Source organism: Scyliorhinus canicula, chromosome 16 (assembly GCF_902713615.1).
Source record: "Scyliorhinus canicula chromosome 16, sScyCan1.1, whole genome shotgun sequence".
Lineage (NCBI taxonomy): Eukaryota > Metazoa > Chordata > Chondrichthyes > Carcharhiniformes > Scyliorhinidae > Scyliorhinus > Scyliorhinus canicula.
The window spans coordinates 132,908,335-132,924,059 of record NC_052161.1 but is presented as its reverse complement, the minus strand read 5'-3'; the positions used below and the strand labels follow the sequence as shown (position 1 = coordinate 132,924,059).

Genomic DNA, 15,725 nt, shown 5'->3' with positions numbered 1-15,725 from the left:
TCTCCCCATCTTTATTCCACGGTCCTTTTTTAAATGCTTCAATAAAGTGATCACTGGCTTTGTTTGGGTGGGCAAGACCCCGCGAGTAAGGAAGTTAATCCTTGAGCAGAGCCGGGGATAGGGCGGGCTGGCGCTGCCAAATTATAGTAACTATTACTGGGCGGCGAATATAGCCATGATCAGGAAGTGGGTGGTGGGGGAGGGGGCAGCATGGGAGCGTATGGAGGCGAGCTTCATTCAAGGGCATCAGTTTGGGGGTGTTAGCAACTGCACCTCTGCCGTTCCCGCCGGCATGGTGCTCCGCCAGCCATGTGGTGGTGGCAGCCCTAAGAGTCTGGGAGCAATAGAGGAGACATGTGGGAGCAGATGGAGCATCGGTTTGGTCTCCAATCTGTAATAATCACCGGTTTGCCCTGGGAAGTATGGATGGAGGGTTCCGGATATGGCGGAGAGGGATTGAAAGGATGGGGGACATCTTTATAGAGGGGAGCTTTCCGGGTTTGAGGGCGCTGGAGGAGAAGTTTGGATTGGTGAGGGGAAACAAATTCAGATATCTGCAGGTGCGGGACTTCCTAAGTAGACAGGTTTCAACCTTCCCACTCCTACCCCTAAGGGGTTTCAGGACAGGGTAGTTTCCAGAGGGTGGGTAGGAGAAGGTAGCATCTCTGACATTTACAAGGAACTTATGGGGTCAGAGGAGACACAGACTGAGGAGCTGAAGCGCAAGTTGGAGGAAGAGCTGGGAGGAGAGATAGAGGATGGTCTATGGGCAGACGCATTGAGTAGAGTCAACACGTCCACAACATGTGCCAGGCTCAGTCTGATACAATTTAAGGTCGTTCACCGGGCTCACAGACAGTGGCTCGGATGAGCAGATTCTTTGGGGTGGAAGAATAGGTGTGCAAAATGTGCGGGAGGACCAGCGAACCATGTCCACATGTTCTGGGCATGTCCGAAGCTGAGGGGATTTTGGCAGGGGTTTGTAGATGTCATGTCCATGGTGTTAAAAACAAGAGTGGCACTGAGTCCAGAGGTGGCGATTTTTGGGGTGTCGGAAGACCCGGGAATCCAGGAGGAGAAAGAGGCAGACGTTCTGGCCTTTGCTTCCCTGGCAGCCCGGAGACAGATACTATTAGCTTGGAGGGACTCAAAGCCCCCGAAGTCGGAGACCTGGCTATCAGACATGGCTAGCTTTCTCTGTTTGGAGAATGTTAAGGGTCAATGTTAGGGTTCGCCCGGAGGTGGCAGCCGTTCGTCAACTTCTTTGCGGAAAATTAATCGTCAGCAGAAAGTGGGGGGGGGGGGGGGTTAGTTTAGCTTTGAGTACGGAGTTAATAAAGGTGGGACCTGTAAGGAAGGGAGACGTCTTTTGCACTACGTTTATAGATTCATGTACATTGTTTATTTTGTTGTTGTAAAACCAAAAATACCTCAATAAAATGTTTACAAAAAAAAAGGAACATGTAATATTGCCTTGCGGAACTGAAAAATTCAGCTTGCTGTTTGTCATCTCATAGCAACTTCACAGATAAGGACCTCTCCCCAGATGGAATACCTGCACCCCCCCCCCCCCCCCCCCCCGCCCCGCCCCCCCATCCACATTGCTTCTGTATCATCACCTACAAGACTGACTCATCTCAGCCTGCCTATCGCAGTATCAATACCACCGAAAAAAATGATTTTTAAAGAAATAATTCATGGAATGAGGGTGTCGCTGACTCGGCCGGCTTTAATTGCTCATCCCTAATTGCCCTTGAGAAGATGGCGTTGAGGTGCCTTCTTGAACTGCTGCAGTCCATGTGGTATAGGTGCACCCACAGTGCTTTTACAGAGGGAGTTCCAGGATTTTTACCCAGCAGCAGTGAAGGAACGGCGATATATTTCCAAGTCCAGATGGCGAGTGGCTTGGAGGGAACTTCCAGGTGGTGGTGTTTCCAGGTGTCTGCTGCTCTTGTCCTTCTAGATAGTAGTGGTCGCGGTTTAAGAGGTGCTGCCTTGGTGAGTTCCTGCAGTGCATCTTATAGAAGGTGCACACGACTGCCACTGTGCGTCGGGGGTAGAGGGAACGAATGTTTGTGGATGCGATACAAATCACGTTGGCTGGATTACCTGACTTTTCCAGAATTGGTTTTCAGCCTACCATCTCTGTGAAGGAATACCTCATTGGACTTCGATTTTGGACTCTGAAACTCACGTGAACCAACATTTATTTCCTATGCACTGGAAAACCTTATTTTCTCTATCCCTCGCCTTACAATCTGTGTGTGGAGGCGGTGTTGTGGACTCCTCCTGCATTTTGAGTGTGTACCAATAAAGTAACCCTTTGAGCTCATCCTGTCTCGTGTCTGCTGTGGGGTTATTAATAGAAAGTTGGATGACGCAGAAACCGAGTGTTTGGGAAATACGTCACAAAATATAGAGAGGGAAACAAAACCAAAAACGTTTCTATTTATGGACAATTATGAGGGGATGCATTAATGCTGTTTAAATTAACCCCCCCCCCCCCATCTCTGTAACACAAGCCTGCTGACAATCACATATGTTTGATCAGGTACTGGAGGGCAACTCTGGCTAAATCACCACTTTATAATGAAAGGAGTAAAACTGAAAAATGATCAGACTCATCTCTTTACTTAGCTCGGGTTCATTCGAGAGATTCGAGAAAAAAAAACATTTTCAGAAACTATTACCCAAACCAAAAATTGTGACAGGTGACTAAATATTTCCTCGGAATCGCCTTCCCTCTTTGGTTCAGAAATTCACGTTGCACTACATTTTTAAAAAACGTTTTGTAAACTGATCTAATTTTACATTCCAAGAAGATACAATGAGTATCGGTTCACTAACCGGATTACCTGTCAAATTGAATTGTAAACCAGCAGAATTTGTGAAAAGCTTTCTTTGAATGTGAAGTTTGAATGAAAATGTAATACAAGAGCTTCCATTGAATGCCAGTGCTATTTTATTTCCTCCTCCAGATTGTAGGCTTTCATATTTACTTTTCCTTTGAATGTTATGATGTCCTTTCGCGTTGAAAATGTTGATAGTCCCCTTCCCACCTGAAACATTGCACATTTCTAATAAGTTTAGAGGAAGCTGTTTCTACACAGCATCATATAGCAGACAAGGAGGTCATTCAGCTCGTATACCTGTGCCAGCTCTTTGAAACATTGGCAGGGAGATATGACCCTAACCCTCCAGGTCCCACTCTTACTGGGTGTTCTAAACTGCTAATCTTCGCAAGTCTTGGAAAATACCAGCTTACAGGAGGCACAAATGTCCAGAACTGCAACACGAGTGAAAATGTTAATTGCTGCAAAATTTAACAGCAATTTCAAACGATCTAAGCAAATTGTTGTGACTTGTCAATGACGGGGGAGGGGGAGAGTTCACCTGTTAACTGCTACCATAGTAACAAGATGAGCAAGGATAGATGAGAGAAGACACTATGGTCTGTGCAGCCCATCTCACACAATTGCACTACTTTGCGAATCACAACGGCCCCAATATTAACTCTGTGCAAATGGATGGGTTTCAAATGAATTAAAATCAGGCCACATACACTCCCAATCCATCCAAACGTCACGTGGAAGAGGCAAGAAATCTTGATTAAAAACGAAGGCTAATTAGAAGGAAAAGCCTTATCTCATCTCCGTAAGCACTCCAACATTTGAAGCAATCAGAACAAGTCCGGGAGACCAACTGACCCTAATTAATGTTGTACGGTATCTAACTCTTGTACAAGATGATTTTGGCATCAGACAGAAAGAGGTCCAGCTTTTGCTTGAAGGAATTACTTAAACTGATGATTAAAGGCGGCAGATTTAAACTGTGTGTGTAACAGGCAATCATTAAAATATAGCAAAGACAGGGCGGCACGGTGGCGCAGTGGGTAGCACTGCAGTCTCACGGCGCTGAGGACCCGGGTTCGATCCCAGCCCTGGGTCACTGTCTGTGTGGAGTTTGCACATTCTCCCCGTGTTTGCGTGGGTTTCACCCCCACAACCCAAAGATGTGCAGGGTAGGTGGATTGGCCACGCTAAATTGCCCCTTAATTGGAAAAAATGAATTGAGTACTCTAAATTTATAAAAAAATATATAGCAAAGACTTAAAAAAAATATGGATAGATTGTAAAGTCAATGAAGGATCCTCGGGTAAGAATACGCTATTTTAGAGAGTGGTAAGCTGTGATTCACTACAGAGTTAATTACTGATCTCTATGCCATTGTGGGCAGATGGCATGGAGTCTTCCCTCAAGGGACACAATTAAGAATCAACCTGAATCACTATCTTACCAAGTCAGAGCAGCTAGCACTGAGAGTAGCTTTAGGAACAGGTCACTCTGTCAGGGATGGTGGAGGGAACTCCGAGACATGATGTGCGAGAATACTTGAAGAAAAGTGTCTCAGCTTCAAAACCTGTAATGAATACCTGTGCTTGAATTGACGTTCTTTGTTGGACCAAGTATATCAAGTGTTTAATGTTATTTTTTTTTGTTGCTTACCAGCCATTGCAGTGAGCATAAGTGGAACGCACCCACACGTCTTCCTGGAAAAAGATCTATCTTCTCGTTGGGGGACGAGGATGAAGCTGCAGATGAACGGCTTAATATTGAAAACGTAAACTTTCAACAAACACAAGCACTGAAAGAAACAACGCGGAAACCTCAGATATTTAGAGAACCCATGATAGTGCCATGTGATTCCAGCATGGCAATTTCTACAAGTTCCCAGAATGAACCCTTCGCAATGAAGTCAAAGACCACAAAACAGAGAGAAAATGAGCTGAAAGCAACAAGAGATATGGAGAGATCCAAAACACGTGCCTCTGTTTCCAGACCATCTGCACATGTGAACCTCAGTGAGGATATCCAAGAGTGGTCACCCAATGAAATAATTCACCTGGCGGCTGATAACACTGGAGTAAGCAGCAGTCAGACAAATGACATCACCGGAGCCCCAAAGAACCAGTGTTTAGCAGATTCTGCGATTGTAGACACAGAAGGAGGCGCAGACAGCAAGAAGGTGAAAATGGCAGTAAAACCAGACGGGAAGAAGAAAAAGAGGAAACAGCCATTAGATCAAGGAGTAGAAGTTGTGGAGAATCAGGTGACCAAGTCTTCAGCACCTGATCCAAGCCATTCAGGTGTGCTTACTGTTAGATTTACTCAGCATGAATTTCTGTGTGTTTTTTGGGCATTATTGCTTGCCTTAGCCTTTGAACTCCTTGCAGTGTATCTATTTGTATTGTAGGAGTGTAATACATAAGCTGAAATGTAGTTAGCAGCATGAGTAACAGACCAATTTAGAACTTGTTTGTTTTACACCTGTTTTACCACAATATAGTGCACAAATTGAAACCTCCGACATACCTCAATCCTCTATCCCTCTGGCATCAGTTTCTTGCTCATTCCTTCTCTCCCTTTCCTTTACCATTAGCGACTATGCCATCTGTCACTTTAGTATCATTTTGATTGCTACCATAAATTTCTGTCCCTTCGCTTCCTTTAAGAGACTCCTTAAACCCCACCTCTTTGACCAACTTTAAGTCACCTCTCCTTTTTAAAAAAATTTAGAGTACCCAATTATTTTTTCCAATTAAGGGGCAATTTAGCGTGGCCAATCCACCTATCCTACACATCTTTGGGTTGTGGGGGTGAAACCCACGGAGACACAGGGAGAATGTGCAAACTCCTCATGGACAGTGACCCAGGGCCGGGATTCGAACCTGGGTCCTTTAAGTCACCTCTCCTGATCTTTTCTCTGGAGTCATTGTTTGTTTCCCTCAAGTCTCTTGTGAGGTGCCTAGGGATATTTCTCAATGTTAAAGGCAAATGTAAATGTGATTTGATTTTTATCTGTGGAAGCCCATCCTGTTAAACACACCAGATATATAAGCCGCAGAATTGGGCTCCATAGTGCGTGTAGTTTCGACACAGCGGGTGCTCTGTGGTACCAAAATGCTGTGCACATGCATGCACTCACTTCCAACATGGCCCTCACCAAGCGCCATCTTGATGACTGAGTTAACACGGGAATTAAGAGCTTTCACTGCAAGTATGTAGAGGAGGTAGATTATGACGTCAGCCATTCCAGCTCAAGATCTCTTTTAACCTTTCACAGCTGAACATGCATTCAGCAACAGGAAGGACCCCTCCCAACAAGGCTACCTAAAGGGATCATCAACAACTTGCTAGTTAGTTGCTGATTACTTTATGCCAACCCTGAGTTTGTGGAAGTGATGGGTGTTGCCAACAATTGGTGAGGTCACCGGGGGCCGCAGCTGTATGTGGAGAAGGCTTTGGTTCTGATTTCAAGGACTCTGGTCACATCACTTGAAATTAAGCAGGCGTAATTGGGAGCACTCCCCTTTGGCAGATGGAACTGAGGCACAGATGCAAGGACAAACTATGAGCAGAAGGTGGAGGAAATGGGGTAGAAGAGTTTTCAGCAGGAGACCTTATCCATCTAGGGTCATCTGGCACATTTCACCTGCTCCTACCTAAGCCAGGAACTGTGTGTGCACCATCTTTGCTTCACAGAGAAGGTGCCCACAAAACACTGTCATCTCTTGAAAGCAGACCTGTGGCCACAGAGCAGGGCAAGGGCAGGGCTATCAGTGGCTGTATAGGTGAATGTGGTCCTGAATTCTTATGCATCAGGATCCTCCCAGGCTGAAGCAGGCAAAATATCAAACTTTTCGCAGTTTGACAACCAATTCTGCTTGAGAGAGGTGAAAGAGGCTCCTTTAGCCAGGAGAGGGGGGTTCATTGTCTTTCCCCTGAACAGGAGGAGTGTGCACATGATTTTATCGGGATAGTGGATCTTTTAAAAAAAAATTTAGATTACCCAATTATTTTTTCCAATTAAGGGTCAATTTAGTGTGGCCAATCCACCTACTCTGCACATTTTTGGGTTGTGGGGGTGAAACCCACGCAGACACGGGGAGAATGTGCAAACTCCACACGGACAGTGACCCAGAGCCGGGATCGAACCTGGGACCTCAGCGCCGTGAGGCAGCTGTGTTAATCACTAGGCCACCGTGCTGCCCATAGTGGACCTCTTGACGATGTAGGCTGCCATTGATTGCACAGTGGCTCTGTGGACGCAGAATCTTATTACTGAAACCATCAAGCTAACCACTACACCAAATCAAAGAGTGGCTGCCTACCTCTCCACACCGGAATCAATATTGCACTCTGCATTCCAAACACACCTGACCAGCATGCATGTAACGAGAGCTATCCTACCATAAGAAACATAATTAAGGAGACCATTGGGGTACTGAAGCAATGGTTCCATTGCCATAACCTCTATGGAGGAGCCATCTAGTATTCTGTGCAGCAGGTGTTTAGATTCATTGTGGTCCACTGGAGGCTCCACATCCTGGTCACTCTCCACAGCCCTGGTCACTCTCCACAGCCCTGGTCACTCTCCACAGCCCTGGTCACTCTCCACAGCCCTGGTCACTCTCCACATCCTGGTCACTCTCCACATCCTGGTCACTCTCCGCAGCCCTGGTCACTCTCCACATCCTGGTCACTCTCCACAGCCCTGGTCACTCTCCACAGCCCTGGTCACTCTCCACATCCTGGTCACTCTCCGCAGCTCTGGTCACTCTCCGCGACCCTGGTCACTCTCCACATCCTGATCACTCTCCACGTCCTGGTCACTCTCCGTGGCCCTGGTCACTCTCCGCGGCCCTGGTCACTCTCCGTGGCCCTGGTCACTCTCCGCGGCACTGGTCACTCTCCGTGGCCCTGGTCACTCTCCGCGGCCCTGGTCACTCTCTGCAGCCCTGGTCACTCTCCACAGCCCTGGTCACTCTCCACGGCCCTGGTTACTCTCCGCAGCCCTGGTCACTCTCCACATCCTGGTCACTCTCTGCAGCCCTGGTCACTCTCTGCAGCCCTGGTCACTCTCCGCAGCCCTGGTCACTCTCCGCGGCCCTGGTCACTATCCTCAGCCCTGGTCATTCTCCATGGCCCTGGTCACTCTCCACGGCCCTGGTCACTATCCTCAGCCCTGGTCACACTCCGTGGCCCTGGTCACTCTCCACGGCCCTGGTCACTATCCTCAGCCCTGGTCACTCTCCACATCCTGGTCACTCTCTACATCCTGGTCACTCTCCACATCCTGGTGACTCTCCGCAGCCCTGGTCATTCTCCATGGCCCTGGTCACTCTCCACATCCTGGTCACTCTCCACATCCTGGTCACTCTCCACAGCCCTGGTCACTCTCCGCAGCCCTGATCACTCTCCACATCCTGGTCACTCTCCACATCCTGGTCACTCTCCACATCCTGGACACTCTCCACATCCTGGTCACTCTCCACATCCTGGTCACTCTCCACGGCCCTGGTCACTCTCCATGGCCCTGGTCACTCTCCGCGGCCCTGGTCACTCTCTGCAGCCCTGGTCACTCTCTGCAGCCCTTGTCAGTCTCCGCAGCCCTTGTCACTCTCCACGGCCCTGGTCACTCTCCATGGCCCTGGTCACTCTCCACATAGAACATAGAACATAGAACAGTACAGCACAGAACAGGCCCTTCGGCCCTCAATGTTGTGCCGAGCCATGATCACCCTACTCAACACACGTATCCACCCTATACACGTAACCCAACAACCCCCCCCCTTAACCTTACTTTTTTTTTTTTTAGGACACTACGGGCAATTTAGCATGGCCAATCCACCTAACCCGCACATCTTTGGACTGTGGGAGGAAACCGGAGCACCCGGAGGAAACCCACGCACACAGTGGGAGGACGTGCAGACTCCACACAGACAGTGACCCAGCCGGGAATTGAACCTGGGACCCTGGAGCTGTGAAGCATTTATGCTAACCACCATGCTACCCTGCTGCGGAGAGTGACATCCTGGTCACTCTCCACATCCTGGTCACTCTCCACATCCTGGTCACTCTCCGCAGCCCTGGCCACTCTCTGCAGCCCTGGCCACTCTCCGCATCCTGGTCACTCTCCGCAGCCCTGGTCACTCTCCGCATCCTGGTCACTCTCCGCAGCCCTGGCCACTCTCCGCATCCTGGTCACTCTCCGCAGCCCTGGTCACTCTCCACATCCTGGTCACTCCCCGCAGCCCTGGTCACTCTCCATGGCCCTGGCCACTCTCCACAGCCCTGGTCACTCTCCGCAGCCCTGGCCACTCTCCGCGGCACTGGTCACTCTCCGCAGCCCTGGCCACTCTCCGCGGCACTGGTCACTCTCCGCGGCGCTGGTCACTCTCCATGGCCCTGGTCACTCTCTGCAGCCCTTGTCCTCTCCACATCCTGGTCACTCTCCACGGCCCTGGTCACTCTCCACGGCCCTGGCCACTCTCCACATCCTGGTCACTCTCCACGGCCCTGGTCACTCTCCACGGCCCTGGCCACTCTCCACAGCCCTGGTCACTCTCCACAGCCCTGGTCAGCCTCCTCATCTTGGTCACTCTCCACAGCCCTGGCCACTCTCCATGGCCCTGGTCACTCTTCGCTGCCCTGGTCACTCTCCACATCCTGGTCACTCTCCACATCCTGGACACTCTCCACGTCCTGTTCATTCTCCACATCCTGGTCACTCTCCGCAGCCCTGGTCACTCTCCACGGCCCTGGTCACTCCCCACGGCCCTGGTCACCCTCCGCAGCCCTAGTCACTCTCCGCAGCCCTGGTCACTCTCCATGGCCCTGGTCACTCTCCACATCCTGGTCACTCTCCGCGGCCATGGTCACTCTCCTCAGCCCTGGTCACTCCCCACATCATGGTCACTCTCCATGGCCCTGGCCACTCTCCATGGCCCTGGTCACTCTCCATGGCCCTGGTCACTCTCCACATCCTGGTCACTCTCCACATCCTGATCACTCTCCACATCCTGGTCACTCTCCACATCCTGGTCACTCTCCACATCCTGGACACTCTCCACATCCTGGTCACTCTCCACATCCTGGTCACTCTCCACATCCTGGACACTCTCCACATCCTGGTCATTCTCCACATCCTGGTCACTCTCCACAGCCCTGGTCACTCACTGCAGCACTGGCCACTCACTGCAGCCCTGGCCACTCTCCGCATCCTGGTCACTCTCCGCAGCCCTGGTCACTATCCTCAGCCCTGGTCACACTCCGTGGCCCTGGTCACTCTCCACGGCCCTGGTCACTATCCTCAGCCCTGGTCACTCTCCACATCCTGGTCACTCTCCACATCCTGGTGACTCTCTACATCCTGGTGACTCTCCGCAGCCCTGGTCACTCCCCACACCCCTGGTCACTCTCCACACCCTGGTCACTCTCCATGGCCCTGGTCACTCCCCACGGCCCTGGTCACCCTCAGCAGCCCTGGTCACTCTCCATGGCCCTGGCCACTCTCCATGGCCCTGGTCACTCTCCATGACCCTGGTCACTCTCCACATCCTGGTCACTATCCTCAGCCCTGGTCACTCTCCACATCCTGGTCACTCTCTACATCCTGGTCACTCTCCACATCCTGGTGACTCTCCGCAGCCCTGGTCACTCCCCACACCCCTGGTCACTCTCCACACCCTGGTCACTCTCCATGGCCCTGGTCACTCCCCACGGCCCTGGTCACCCTCAGCAGCCCTGGTCACTCTCCATGGCCCTGGCCACTCTCCATGGCCCTGGTCACTCTCCATGACCCTGGTCACTCTCCACATCCTGGTCACTCTCCACAGCCCTGGTCACTCACTGCAGCACTGGCCACTCACTGCAGCCCTGGCCACTCTCCGCATCCTGGTCACTCTCCGCAGCCCTGGTCACTCTCCACGGCCCTGGTGACTCACTGCAGCCCGGTCAATCTCCGCGGCCCTGGTCACTCTCCACTGCCCTGGTCTCTCTCCACGGCCCTGGCTACTCTCCGCGGCCCTGGTCACTCTCTTCGGCCCTGGTCACTCTCCACGGCCCATGTCACTCCCCGCAGCCCTGGTCCCTCTCCGGGGCCCCGGTCACTCTCCGTGGCCCTTGTCACTCTTCGCGGCCCTGGTCACTCTCCGCAGCCCTGGTCACTCTCCGTGGCCTTTGTCACTCTCCGTGGCCCTGGTCACTCTCCACGGCCCTGGTCACTCTCCGCAGCCCTGGTCACTCTCCACATCCTGGGCACTCTCCACGGCCCTGGTCACTCTCCACGGCCCTGGCCACTCTCCACAGCCCTGGTCACTCTCCACAGCCCTGGTCAGCCTCCTCATCTTGGTCACTCTCCACAGCCCTGGTCACTCTCCATGGCCCTGGTCACTCTCCGCAGCCCTGGTCACTCCCCACACCCCTGGTCACTCTCCACACCCTGGGCACTCTCCACGGCCCTGGTCACTCTCCATGGCCCTGGTCACTCTCCGCAGCCCTGGTCACTCCCCACACCCCTGGTCACTCTCCACACCCTGGGCACTCTCCACGGCCCTGGTCACTCTCCATGGCCCTGGTCACTCTCCGCAGCCCTGGTCACTCTCTGCAGCCCTGGTCACTCCCCACACCCCTGGTCACTCTCCACACCCTGGTCACTCTCTGTGGCCCTGGTCACTCTCCGCAGCCCTGGTCACTCTCCACACCCTGCTCAGACCCCACAGCCCTGGTCACTCTCCGCGGCCTTGGTCACTCTCCACACCCTGGTCACTCCCCGCAGCCCTTGTCACTCTCCACATCCTGGTCACTCTCCATGGCCCTGGTCACTCTCCACATCCTGGTCTCTCTCCACATCCTGGTCACTCTCCACATCCTGATCACTCTCCACATCCTGGTCACTCTCCGCAGCCCTGGTCAGTCTCCGCAGCCCTGGTCACTCTCCGCGGCCCTGGTCACTCTCCACAGCCCTGGTCACTCTCCGCAGCCCTGGTCACTCTCCGCAGCCCTGGTCACTCTCCACGGCCCTGGTCACTCTCCACAGCCCTGGTCACTCTCCGCGGTCCTGGTCACTCTCCGCAGCCCTGGTCACTCTCCACATCCTGGTCACTCTCCGTGGCCCTGGTCACTCTCCACGGCCCTGGTCACTCTCCGCGGCCCTGGCTACTCTCCGCGGCCCTGGTCACTCTCCGCGGTCCTGGTCACTCTCCGCAGCCCTGGTCACTCTCCACTGCCCTGGTCACTCTCCACAGCCCTGGTCACTCTCCGTGGCCCTGGTCACTCTCCACGGCCCTGGTCATTCTCCGCGGCCCTGGTCACTCTCCGCAGCCCTGGTCACTCTCCACGGCCCTGGTCACTCTCCACGGCCCTGGCAACCAGGGATTTGTTGAGTACTTCAGCAAGAGGAGGAGCAGTGGGAATTGAAAAGGCAGATGGCACATCCACGTTTGGGCTGGATTATCCGTACGTGCTTCATTTGATTCCAGTTCCCACATCATCTTTGTGCAACAATCCCATGACCAACCTTCTGTTATGGATGATCGCTGAGTCATCTTGGCCACAATACTAAAATAAAAGCCACCACGGTGCAATCATTCCACACGAAACTCAATGAATCTGCAGAGCAGACTCGACAGGCCGAATAGCCTAATTCTGCTCTTATATCTTATGGAGTCACCTTGAGCAGGCCCTTCTGCTGGTCCTGCAATTGCCCCTGCTTGGCTTGGTTTTCCTGGGCTGTACTCCCGAGTGGCTGCTGAGTGACTGGTAGAGAGCTGCGGAATTCTAGTGGCAGACACTGCGGATGGTCTTGAAGGACAACTTCACACAACTGTAGTCCTAGAAGCCCTAGCTTTAGGCTGCAACATCTCAGCATGAGGAGAAGAGCATTCTGGGCTGGATGACCGACAGGCCACACTGCAGGGACACTGGCAGAGCGGCAGTAGTGGGGGAATGAATGCTGTCCTCCTGAGAGAGGATCACGGTCCACTGAGCCACTGCAACTCCCACGAGTCAGAGCCTCAGTAATCTTTAATTTGCTGGAGCACAGATTACAATGAGGCCTGGAAAGCCCCTTTGAGTACAGCCGTCAACAATCATGATGGCAGCTGTTTGACCCTACAGAGATTTAATGACTTCCGCTTGAGTTTCCAGCGCATCATTCATACATTGGGCAGCCCATGCATGTTCTGCAATGGAAGCTCAGACATTGACCGTCAGATGGTGCATCATGCTCTGAGCTGGTGACTACGAGTGTGAGACGAAGTGATGGTGTTTCCTCATCATCAGTGCCCTGCTGCCCTTGGCCTTTCTGATTCCATGTGGCCAGTTCTTGGGAATTTGAAAGGAAAAAGACGCAGCAACAAAGTTGTGAAGAAAACCCTGTGTACATGCTGCCAGCATGGCGGTTTACATATCTGATAAATTGTGGTATGAGGGGGAGGTGTGATGTGAGAAGGTGGATTCGGTAGCAATATATCATCATCTTCCATGGTTTCAGCCCCATTACTGGTCATAGCCTCTCTCATCCACGCCAACTGTGAATCCCATCATCGCCACCATGGAGGTGCATCACTGAAGCCATACCTGTATCCAGTTAGCTGCTGTGGCCACCTTGTTCTGCAAGAGGAATTGAAGTCGGTCAGTGAATTTAGTGTAGCGTGATTGGGCGATGTAGCTGTCATGGCTGACGAGTTGGCAGTGTGTGTATGGTGAGAGATGCGACTGTGTGACAAAGTGTGTGAGGTGGAGGTGGAGCAATGAATGTGAGGCATGAGTCATGCTTGGTAGAGAATCTCGGTAGGTGTGTGATGGGGGTGCATTGAGCAGTGTCTGAGGCTAGTGGCTCAGTTGTACTGTATGGCATTTGAAGGTGTGAATTCACTGACCTCACCACTCGTGTGAGGTCATCAGCCTTTTTTTGTCACTGCATTCAAATCTTCGAGGTGGCACTCTTTGGATTGACCTCCATGGAGATCTACTCCCATTCCCTTCTAAGTGCTTGACTGGAAACACTCTTGGCCAGTACCTGCTGCAGCCAGAATGCAACTCCACTTTAAAAGGTACAGGCTGGCTTTAAGCAGTGCAAACTAGCTTCAAGTAATCCAATGAACTTGGAACACCTCAGTGTGCAGCCACTCATCAGTGCATTGAGCACTGGTCTTTAAGAGTCCAAATTAAAAATGAGTTTGAGCCGTTTCAAACCAGGTCCCAGTGCCCAGTCTTTCCAGTGCAAACCTTTCCCTAATTGAGAACTCAATTGGCAGTCTTCAGACCACAATAATCCCAAGTATGAGCTGTTTTAGCTTTCAGTAGTGGGACATCATACAATCCCTCCAGTGCAGAAGGAGGCCATTCGGCCCATTGTGTCTGCACCGGCCCTTGGAAAGTGCACCCTACTCGGGACCACACCACCCAATCCCCGTAACCCAGTAATCTCATCTAACCTTTTTGACTCCAAGGGGCAATTTATCACGACCAATCCACCTAACCTGCACATCTTTGGACTGTTCGGGAAAACCAGAACACTCGGAGGAAACCCACGCACATACGGGGAGAACGTGCAAATTCCACGCAGTCACCCGAGGCCGGAATTGAACCTGGGACTCTGGAGCTGTGAAGCAGCAGTGCTAGCCGCTGTGCCACCGTGCTGCACATAAGGTGTTTCAGTCTATATTAGAACATAGAACAGTACAGCACAGAACAGGCCCTTCGGCCCTCAATGTTGTGCCGAGCCATGATCACCCCACTTAAACCCACGTATCCACCCTACACCCGTAACCCAACAACCCCCCCCTTAACCTTACTTTTATTAGGACACTACGGGCAATTTAGCATGGCCAATCCACCTAACCCGCACATCTTTGGACTGTGGGAGGAAACCGGAGCACCCGGAGGAAACCCACGCACACAGGGGGAGGACATGCAGACTCCACACAGACAGTGACCCAACCGGGAATCGAACCTGGGACCCTGGAGCTGTGAAGCATTTGTGCTAACCACCATGCTACCCTGCTGCTCGTAAGGCTTTGATGTGAGAAAGTGCTAAATGCACTCTAGCAGATATCGCTGGGTATCCTGACCAATTTATCGCTTCTTAAGTTGAAGAATCTGAAGCTAACGGCAGCAGTCAAATTCCATTCTTCGTGAGATTTAATAGTGGCAGCGAGTGAAGCGAAGTTCATTTTGTAACCGGGAGAGTTGAAAACGCGCACTGTTCCTGCTTCAACTTGCATGACTGCTCCAGGAACTAAAGCTGGAGGAATTCTTGAGCCAGTATTTGTGAGATTGAGATCTCACAAATCTTTTGCAAGAATTCCCACCCACAGCATTTACTTCCATCGCTTGGAGCAGCTCAGCAGGCAGGGGCGAGGAGTTTCACTGAAAGAAAAGACTTGTGCATTTCCTGACCACCAGACATCTCAAAGCGTTTCACATCCGCTGAAGTGCTTTTTAAAAAATAAATTTAGAGTGTCCAATTCATTTTTTCCAATTAAGGGGCAATTTAGCGCGGCCAATCCACCTACCCTGCATATCTTACGGTTGTGGGGGCGAAACCGATGCAAACAGGGGGAGAATGTGCAAATTCCACATGGACAGTGACCCAGAGCCGGGATTGAACCTGGGACCTCGGCGCTGTGAGGCAACAGGGCTAACCCACTGCGCCATCGTGTTTCCCCGCTGGAGTGCTTTTGAAGTGTAATGACTGTTATAATGTAGAAAGTGAGGGAAAATGAGGAAGGGGTGAGGTAGAATGCCAAAGGAATTGGCAGGGAAGGGGGTAAGAGGTTCTAGCATGGCCTGGAAGAAGTGGGGCGATGATTGCCTGCGTGAGATTGGGGAAGGATTGCAGGGGGTGGATAAGTAACAAGAGGAGTTCCTCTTCCACAC

The 15,725-nt window shown here is 51.8% G+C and overlaps 1 protein-coding gene across 3 annotated transcripts in view; it reads left to right on the top strand.

Moving 5' to 3' along the window:
• LOC119950713 (protein polyglycylase TTLL10-like) overlaps positions 1-15,725 on the top strand; it is a 178,161-nt gene that overhangs the window by 24,637 nt on the left and 137,799 nt on the right. For all 3 annotated transcript variants that reach the window (XM_038773382.1, XM_038773383.1, XM_038773384.1), the window contains one exon: positions 4,509-5,146. In XM_038773382.1, the coding sequence (XP_038629310.1) occupies positions 4,509-5,146 (638 nt within the window). The remainder of the gene's footprint in view (positions 1-4,508; positions 5,147-15,725) is intronic.